The sequence below is a fragment of the Dendroctonus ponderosae genome, unplaced genomic scaffold (assembly GCF_020466585.1).
Source record: "Dendroctonus ponderosae isolate FM_Combo_2020 unplaced genomic scaffold, Dpon_F_20191213v2 Dpon_F_20191213_1, whole genome shotgun sequence".
Taxonomy (NCBI): Eukaryota; Metazoa; Arthropoda; class Insecta; order Coleoptera; family Curculionidae; genus Dendroctonus; species Dendroctonus ponderosae.
Window position 1 is genome coordinate 30635437 of NW_026017110.1, and position 9578 is coordinate 30645014.

Here is a 9578-nt window from a genome sequence, read left to right on the forward strand (position 1 = left end):
GCATTATAATCTCCTCCGGCAATGAACTTTTTCCCAGTGTTTCGAAGAAATGATGTAACCGTTCATGACTGAGCGAGTGTTTAGGAGGACCATATATAGCTGGGATAGCAATTTTACCCATCGTTGTTTCCATCTTAACAGTAGTAGCTTGTAGATAGTCTAGTTGGTATTTTTCCATTTCATTATGATTGATGTTGTTTTTAATTATCACTGCTGTTCCTCCATGGGCTTTTCCGTCTGGATGCGGAGTGTCATAGACTGTGTAACCTTTAATTTTAAAATAGGACTTCGTTGTAAAGTGGTTTTCTGACAAAAGCAAGATGTCTATATTATTTGTTTTTAGAAATAGCTCAATTTCTTGGCGGTGTTGCCCCAGTCCATTGGCATTCCATGACGCTATATGCATTGTATTATGGTCCTTTGCAGAATTTATTTATGAGCGTGGTAATTAGATTGAGCAGTGTTCAAAGCTGTTCAGCTTGTTTAGTCAATATATTTTCAAGTCTGGCAAAAGCTTGTGCTTCATAATTTGAATTTGGTAAGTTGTTATAGTTTTCATTTGTGGGATTTTCTGAAGTATTTCCTTGTAGGATGTTCGAGTCCTCGGGTTTCTTGGTGCTAGATTGTTGATTAATTCAATATCTGTATGAGATAGGTTATTTCTTGCGGTGTTGCTTGTTGGGCTTCTTGTTTGAGTTGGCTGATTTTCCATATTTCCATTTTGGTTCTTTGTATACTGTGCACCTGTGTAAATCGTCGAGAAAGGCATTATGTATATATTTATGTTCGTTATGTCCGGGATAAAGATAGGTGGTGGTTTGTGCTCTTGAGGTGTTTCTTCATCTGGTTGGGTTGACAGTGGCTGGAAGTGATTTGCTTGTTCGATTGTAAATGAGGAATTTCTTCTGTCTTCAGTTAGACTATCGGATTGTCTAAGGCGTTTTTTAGGCTGTACTCTTTGCCATTCATTTGCACTGTTTTGGCTTCGAGTGATCATTTTTGAAGGGATGGGTCTGTTTCAATTCCTCCTTCCAAGGGAGAATTACCTAACGTCTCTTCGTTACTCATGATTTACTTTAAATCAACGGTATTATGTACCGTGGTTTTGTCGTTTGATTTTACTCAATTTTTTAAATTTTAACTGTTGTAAATTGGATACATTCTTGGAATATTTCTATAGAAACGTAGTTTTGTATGAATGTTTGGTAAAAAATATGATTCATTGCTCTCGCTCACACGTCTGTTCAGTACGACTAGCTAAACGCGACTCGAGACTAGAAATGAACCTCCAGAAAACGAAGATAATGAGCTTAAACAACACCAACACCAATGTCAATATCGATAACCAAACACTTCAACTAGTGGAAGAATATATATATATATATCTGGGACACAGCACTAAGCTAGGCAAAGACAACCAGGCAGCCGAGATGACGAGGAGAATCAGTTTGGCATGGGCAGCATTTGGAAAACTCGCATATATCCTTAAAGCACCGAAGATACCAATTAATCTGAAACGGAAAATATACGATGCCTACGTACTACCAGTTATATTGTAAGGGCTCGAGACAGTCACCATGACAAAGAAACGTGCACAAGTACTACGGGTTTATCAACGTGCGATGGAGCGTGCTATGCTGGGAATTACCCTAAGAAATAGACAAAGAAACGAAGATATCAAGGCAAGAACCAAGTGAGTGACGTCATAGAACCAACTGCAAAAAAAACAAGTGGCGTTGGGCAGGACAAATTGCGCGAAATGATGATAAATGGACGAAGGCCGTTATGCAGTGGATACTACGGAGAACAAAGAGAAGCAGAGCGCACATACAAAACGTAGCTACTTTTGAAATTTTTAAATTAAATAAATTATAATTTGAAAACGGTTGATTTCACAACTTAAAGTGTAAATGCAAATTTGTAACTTTGTAAATTGTCTATCTAATGACGTATTAATATACAGGTACTTCTATTTGAAAAACAAAAGTTATATTGCGTTAAAAAGTTTTAGATTGAAGTCCACATTGTTAACACCCTGTACAATGTATTGATATTTTGGTTCAATAGAATTCTTAACGGATCTGTGGTGATTGGAAAGACGTATTTTTTGTATCTTTAACTGCTTTTTTTTGCTTCTACAATGAATTCTTAGATACCATGTTTTTAAGCAAAATTTTACTAAAATGGCGGTAATCTGACAACGTCGCAAGTAAGAAAAAACTATTTACAGTGCATATGCAGCGTTTTAAGCTGCATTCCATGAGCTAATGAAAAATTCTATTTAAGAAAATTCCCCTTGCTCTTACCTCGCTTTTCTGAGACACTCTGTGTCATGATATATTTTTAAAATGTGCGCACTTTGTACGTCAACAACTTTTATATGAAACTATTTTTCGAAAGTTCAACAAATCAGAACATTATTTTGCATTGTTTTTGTACTTCTTGTAGCTTTTTACACCCTGTAGCAATAGTAAAACATTGACATCCCTAACCGTTTTAGAAATCTGCTACCTAAATGGATTCAGTTGACCTTTCTTAAACTTCTGCTTTAAAAAAGTGACTGTTTGTGGTTTATTGTGAATGTTATTTTCAATTTATTGACTTGTTAGCTCAATTATATTAAGTCTAGTATAAATCAGAGGCATTGTATACTTTTTCCCCATTACAAGGTTTGTTGTTTTTGTTCGTTTAATTTTGTAATGATGTTTCGGAAAATTGTCTATGACGTCCCGGCTCGGGCGCAATGGTGTCTCGGAAGCTCTTTTTGTATTGTTATGGTTTATTGCTGGTGAATTAACATGTTCGGACTTGAACGGGTTTTCGGCGGTTTTATCGGGCGCCAGCCATCAGGATTTATGTGGTGATGGCCCCACAGCTAGGGTCGCTTTTATACAGTGGAGAAAGAAAACAACTCAGAGGTCAATACGCAGTCGGTATTATTAAACACAGTCAAACAACAAATGGTTTATTCATCAAATAAAACAGAATTTCCATCGCCGTGGTACTACGACAGGCGGTTTACGTTTAACGAAATAAAATAAGGTATCTGGCATTAATGAGGCGTTTTACATTTCATGAAATAATATAAGATTTCCGGCTTTAATGAACACAAAATTAAAGTTCCAAAAAAAGGGAAGAAGAGGTGACCGACGGGGCGGGCGGTATGTCGTATGTTACGCAATCATATTTTGCACCGGCGATCCACGACAATGCGGGTTTTATCCGGAATTCCAAACTAATATGACTGGGAAATTTATATTCGGAATAAATTTGATACCAGTAAAACGTCAAAGATCGGGAGGAGCGGGGAGTTTTTGTATTTATTCCCCACATTTTCTTTAGTTTAATTAATTTAATCTCGGTCTAGCTGATGGCGTCGACCGATTGTGGTTTATTGGTTGAGTAATGAATGCCATAGAACGACTGGATCAGCTAGACAGTGAGAAACAGTTACTGGCGGTTAATTTCAGCAAAAAAATATTCTTTACGGTGGCCATTCTATTTTGCGTTCTATCGTAGGGGGAACGTCGAACGAACAGGAAACATTGCATTAACTCACTTACATTACGTGACTCAAACATTCTTCTTCTTCTTATGTAGCGTGTCCTTTCAGAACGTTGGTTACCAACAACGCTAGCCGTACTTTGTCCACGGCAGCTCTAAAAAGTGTGTGTGAATTCGTTTTGTACCAGTCGCGCAGATTTTTCAGCCATGAAGTTTTTCTCCTGGCCAACAAAACCGTGTCATCCGTGTACCGCATGTTATTTATCAATTCGCCATTAACGACAATGCCCATTGCTGCCTCCGAAAGTGCATATTTGAAAATTATTTCTGAGTATGCATTGAAGAGCAACGGAGATAGGATGCACCCTTGCCTTACTCCTCGCTTGATTTTTACTTCTGGCGTGGTGGTTCTCCCCACTCTGACTATCGATGTTTGAATCCAGTATAAGTTTGCGATTTCTCTGATATACGCCCCGTCCAGTCCAATCAACTTGAGGGTATCCACTAGGACCTCATGTTTAACCCGGTCCAAGGTTTTTTGAAAGTCTATGAAGCAGGCATAAACATCAGCCGAGATGTCACGGCTTCTCTGGGCGAAGACATTAATGCCACAAAGTGCTTCTGAGACATTACGGAACCCGAATTGCGTGTCACTTAGATAATCCTCACACTTCACATATCCGACCATGAATGATTTTCAAAAATATCTTCAACATATGGTTCATTAGGCTATTGGTTCTGTATTCATCGCACTTTTAGTCGTGCTTTTCTTTGGTATTGTTACGAACGCAGATTTTAACCAGTCGTTTTAAAAATTTACCACTAGTGTATATTTTGTTCAAAAAATTTGTGACCACTTTTAGGCCAATGTGGTCGTCTATTAGATTGTATACTTCACAAGGAATCTCATCCGTTCCTACCGCTTTGCGACTTTTTGACCCTCTAATAGCATATTCAACCCCTCTGCATGTAATTTGTGGTCCTTCTGTATCCTTTAAAGTCGGCGGTGATGTATTCAATTAGTTTTTGTTGCAATCCTTGTACTATTTTACCACTTATCGCACAGTACTCCCGATGCTCTGTTTGATCGTGACTTGCCAGTTGCTTTCGTGATCTTTTTATACATATTAAACTAGTCATAAGTCGCTTCTAGGTCTTCTATCTCTTTGCCCTGGCTGGTCAGATAAGATGCATTTGCTTTCCGGATTCTCTGCCTTATTAATGCTGTTTTACTTTATTGTGGCTTGTTTGCTGTGTTTTAGTATCCTACGTTCCTCCATTAGATCCAATATTTCGTATGTCATCTAGGGTCATTTCTTATTTTGAGTTTTACTTTTCAGGTGTTTTTGACAAAGGTTGTTTATATCTGTTCTCATCTTGTTCCACTGGGTGTCAGAGTCTGTCGCGTTCTCGTTGTGGGTTTCAAGGCATTTGTGAAGTTGTTCTCGGACCATACTTCTCATGGGCTCCTTGCTTAGTAGTGTGCGGTCTGTGCTGTTTTGGCTTTGTTTTTTGTCAATTTTCTTTAACCTGATATGTGTTATTGCTACTAAAGGATTGTGGTCAGATCCAATGTCCGCTTCTGGGTATGTTTTGGCGGACTTTATGCTGTTTCTAAAACGCTGTTTTACCAAGATAAAGTCGATCTGATTGCTGACAATCATATCCTCCGTCTCCGCAGTCGACGTCCAGGTGTACAGTCTTCTTTGGTGAAGTTTGAAAAAGGTGTTTGTTATAAAATGGTCGTTCTCCTGGCAGAATTGAATAATGCGGTCACCCCGGTCATTTCTACGGCCCATTCCAAAGCCACCCACTATGATCTGGCACTGCTTTTTTCCTACTTTTGCGTTAAAGTCGTCCATAACTATAATGTTGTCTACTTTTTTTACGAGAGACAATGCCTCGTTGAGATGCTTGTAAAAGCTTTCGATTTCGTCTTCACTACTTTTAGTTGACTCAAACATTAAGATCTTAATATCAGCAGGAAAACAAGTCTAGCGTCGAAAAAGGTTCTTTCATTCGGAAGCAACTGAAACTGAAACGGAAATTCTGAGCTTATGCCTGGCGAAATGGCCGGATCCGCGAGGCCCGAATGACCACCATCGGTCACAAAACTCGTCGAAAAGTTGTTCAAGTTCAGAGACAAACGAGATCTGCAAATCGGCAGCCATTCTCAGCTCATGCCTGGCGATATGGCCTGAAGCGCGATGCTAGAATGACCACCATCGTCCACAAACACGGGGTAATATTACTCCATGCGGTGCGAAACATCGCTGAATGGGGTTGGAATGATGGGGAAGCATGACAGATTGAAGATGAACCAGAACTTGTTACTTGCACGGGTTTCGTAATAAAGGGTTATCCTCAAGACACAACAAATCGCCCTATGGCTTCTCACAAAGGAAACCGAAAGAAATGTCGGGAATGGTCTACAAATATGGGCACTGTACCTTCTTTACAGGGAGTCGGGCGACTCGTGGAGTTGATACGGACTGGATTTTTTCGGATTGCAGCTTGATCGGTATCGTGGGGAAATTAAAATTTAAGGCGGAAAGTTAGAGAAGTGTGGTCTGTTCGGTCGGTCGGTCGGTAGGACAGAAAAACTATGGTCTGTTCGGGCGGTCGGCAGAACAGGAAAAGTGACCGAAACTGAACTTCGTGTCTCCTTAAATATAATTTCTAGCCTCTCCCTATGCCTATTATTTGCGTGGTAGTGGGAGCCCTTTGTGGTAGGGATTGTTCTCTGAATTTCGTGGTGTACGTAAGAGATATCGGTACAATTGTAAAATACTATTAATAAGTAAACACATATCCTTTTATGGGGGCCCTTGAAAACGGCCATTCGCCTGGTGCTGGCTCAACCTTCGTTACAATTTGCCATTGGATTAATGTCCACACATTTTTGCATTTCTTGCTTTCAATATTCTTTACTTCATTTTTTACTACAAATGTTCCCAACATTGAGCAGCTTTACAAATATTTATCCATTAGTGTTCATTCGCCTATCGACCGAACCGATAGGTCGTGCTATCGTGTCAATCTAGGGCATTCCATCTCGAATTGCTATTCCTTCATTTCCACAACGATTTCAACAATTTTAACACCTTGACGCTGATTAACCAAACTGATTCTGTTGACTTAACCTACTAAACGATTCAGTTTGGAAGTAATTTGAATATGGAATGAAATGAAAGAAAGTTGAACCTTTCAGCACGAACACTACCCGGCAATATAAAGGATGGTTCGACTTAAACGCACGATGTTAATTTTAAATAAAACGAAAACTGCAGAGAATTATTTCAGTATTTTTTTATTATGATAGGAGGATCTATGACAATTATGTATGAAACAAAATATCGGCAAAATGCTCGCCATGGCTTCGATGGCATACGTCTATCCGATGGTCCTGACGGTCGCCGAATGCGGCGGTAACGGAGCCGGTGATCTGCATTCAAGCGCCTTGCTTCTTGCGGGAAGGGTGCGCTCAGAGTACGCGGATGGCGTGATCTGAATCCTGATGTCGTCCCCGGCATGGTACGAATCCCCACCAGTGGTGCAGGCGTAAAAAGGTGCGGAAATCCCGCTCCATGGTTAATCGGCAGGCTTAAGGCCTAAAAGTCTCTTAGGGATGCCAGTTAATTAACAAAGAGGTTATAAAAGTCGCGTGACTGAAATAGTGACCAAAAAAAAATGGGCGGCGGGCCGTAAAAAGGAGCCCAGCAAGCGGGATAGTTGAGTGCGCAACAAAAATGGGGGAACACAGTTCAACACACAACAACGCGAAATCCTGTGGGCCAGAACGCTGAATCCTGGAGGGGCGGCGCTGCAAGCACGTGGTACGAAAAAACGCGAAAGCACGTGGGCCGGCCGGAACGCTGGATCCGGGAACACTTTGGCACAATGTTACCCCAACTTGGGTTATTCGGGAAACTTTAACTTGGAAATCGCGTTTAGGGAAAACCGAACTTACTCTAAAGAGCCGTTGCTCTGAGTGGGACAAGATGGCGCTCACAAAAAATTAACCGAACCCGACTAAGTGAGCTCATCGACTGATCCCGAAGTCTCTTTGAACATATTTATTTCAGCTAAGTTTTACATCTTCCTACTGCTACTTATCAACGAGTCCATAAATCTAACATCGTTAGAGTGTCTAACATTCTATGTAAAATAAAATTTAACATCGTATGACTTAATCTACCTTAACCTAAAAAACCTAACCTAAACCTAATACAGCCTCTCTTGCTTCCTATAAACTAACTTCGATGCTATTCCTTTCCTCGATGTGGTGCAGTCATCCTCGATGTGGTCATCGCATGTGGTCCACGTCTTCTTAGACTGTGTCCACAGGGAGAGGTCTGCGGTCACAGGGGAATTTCTTTTTGCAACAAACCCGAACTGTGGGATTCTTGCTTTGCAGGCAACTATCCAGGAACTTTGATATTAAGTTCCGGATATGGTCCAGCAGGTCATCTGTTTTCAGGCCTCTTTGCAGGGTGGAATTTCTGACAAAGTACGGGACCTTGGCTGCTATCCTCAGTATCCGATTCTGGATTACTGCCAGCTTGTGTTTCTGGCAGGCGCTGGCCGTGGACCATGCAGGAGATCCATAGGTCAGCACCGGGCGGATTAGCTGTTTGTAAGGGGAGCAGGTATCTTGCCTTGGCTGTTGTGGCTGTCATTTGGTCGTGCCATACTAGTCGCTTGTCGTAGATAAGTCCAAGATAGGTAACCTTGGACCTCTAGGGTAGCCGCTGTCCTGCAAGTTCTAGTATGCCTGGCGGAGTCTTGAAGCCTGGTGAAGAGAATGGTCTGTGTCTTTGCTGGATTAAACTCCATTTTCCATTTCCTGCTCCATTGTTGGACCTGGCCGAGATGTCTTTGGAGTCTAGCTTTCATGCAAGTGCCCTTCCCTGCGGCAGTGATTGCTACATCATCTGCGTAGATGTAGCACTCTGTATTGGTGGGGGTTGGAAAGTCTACCATATATATGTTGAAGAGCTCCTGACATCATCGGTCGACTGGTTGAGAAGTGGTTCTCGATTTTAACCTGGAAGCTGCGTCCAGATAGGCAACTGAGCTTAGTTTGGTAGCCCGAAAAGCCTGCTGTGATCATCTAGGCCTGGTGCCAAACTTTGTCAAACGCCTTTGACATGTCTAGGAAGACGGCTCCTAGACCGCTTTGGCGGTATAAGCTTTGCTGGATCCTTGTTGTCAGCCGGGCTGCGAGTGTGTTAGTGCCATGTCCCGGCCTGAATACATGTTGTTCATCGAGCAGCACCTTCTTGTCCTCTATTGTATCCTGGATGTGGTTTAGGATACACCTCTCCGTTACTTTGGCCATCATTGGTAATAGGCTGATGGGCCTGTAGGACTTAAGCAGCTTTCTGTTTGCTCCCTTTTTGGGAACCAATACCACTATTACCTTCTTCCAGGTGATCGGGAAGTACTGAAGTTCCAGGATTGCATTTGCCACTGTATTGAGGTTCTCAATTGTTGCTTCTGAAAGTTTCTTGAAGACCCCGTTTGATATTCCATTATGTCCAGGGGCCTTTTTCCTCTTTGCCCCCTTGATGATGTCTTGGATGATCTCTCTGGTGACTTTTCTGAGTAGAGTGGGCTGCCAGTTTTGGAAGTGGGCGGCTACTGTGTTCCTTGCTGCACTTCCTCTTCTTGCTCTGGGTGATCAACCAGGTTAACTCTGCATTGGAGCTCTAGATGGTTGGCAAAGAGTTCCAGTTTCTCTTTGGGGTCCACAGTGGAGATTTCGTTTTCTTGGATGAGTGGTATTGGTTGCCTTGGTCCTTTGATGAGGTTCCTGGCCAGTTTCCAAAGCTCTTTGTTGGACTCGTCAGCCTCTACTTTGTCCATGCGAGCATCCCAGTGCTGCGATCGAACCTCCTTGATGTCTTCCTCGATCGCAGCCTGGAGGCGGTTGACTTGCCTTTTTAGGTATGGATCTTGTGTTCGCAAGGCTCTGTGTCGTATCGGTTTTTCTCCCTGATTTTGGCTTTTAACCAGGAAGGTATTTGGTCTGTTTGGTTGACCGGTACGACGGATTGGCTTGTTGAGGCTGC

General features: G+C 41.9%; 1 protein-coding gene across 1 annotated transcript; it reads right to left on the bottom strand.

Moving 5' to 3' along the window:
* Window positions 1–4814: 4814 nt before the first annotated feature.
* On the bottom strand, window positions 4815–5468 carry LOC109541869 (craniofacial development protein 2-like). The gene has a single exon (XM_019910859.1). The coding sequence runs from the start codon at window positions 5466–5468 to the stop codon at window positions 4815–4817; it is 654 nt and encodes a 217-aa protein (XP_019766418.1).
* Between the last annotated feature and the right edge of the window lie 4110 nt (window positions 5469–9578).

Excerpts from the sequence above, each read along its gene's own strand:
- LOC109541869 (XM_019910859.1), bottom strand. The coding sequence starts at position 5,468 with ATGTTTGAGTCAACTAAAAGTAGTGAAGACGAAATCGAAAGCTTTTAC.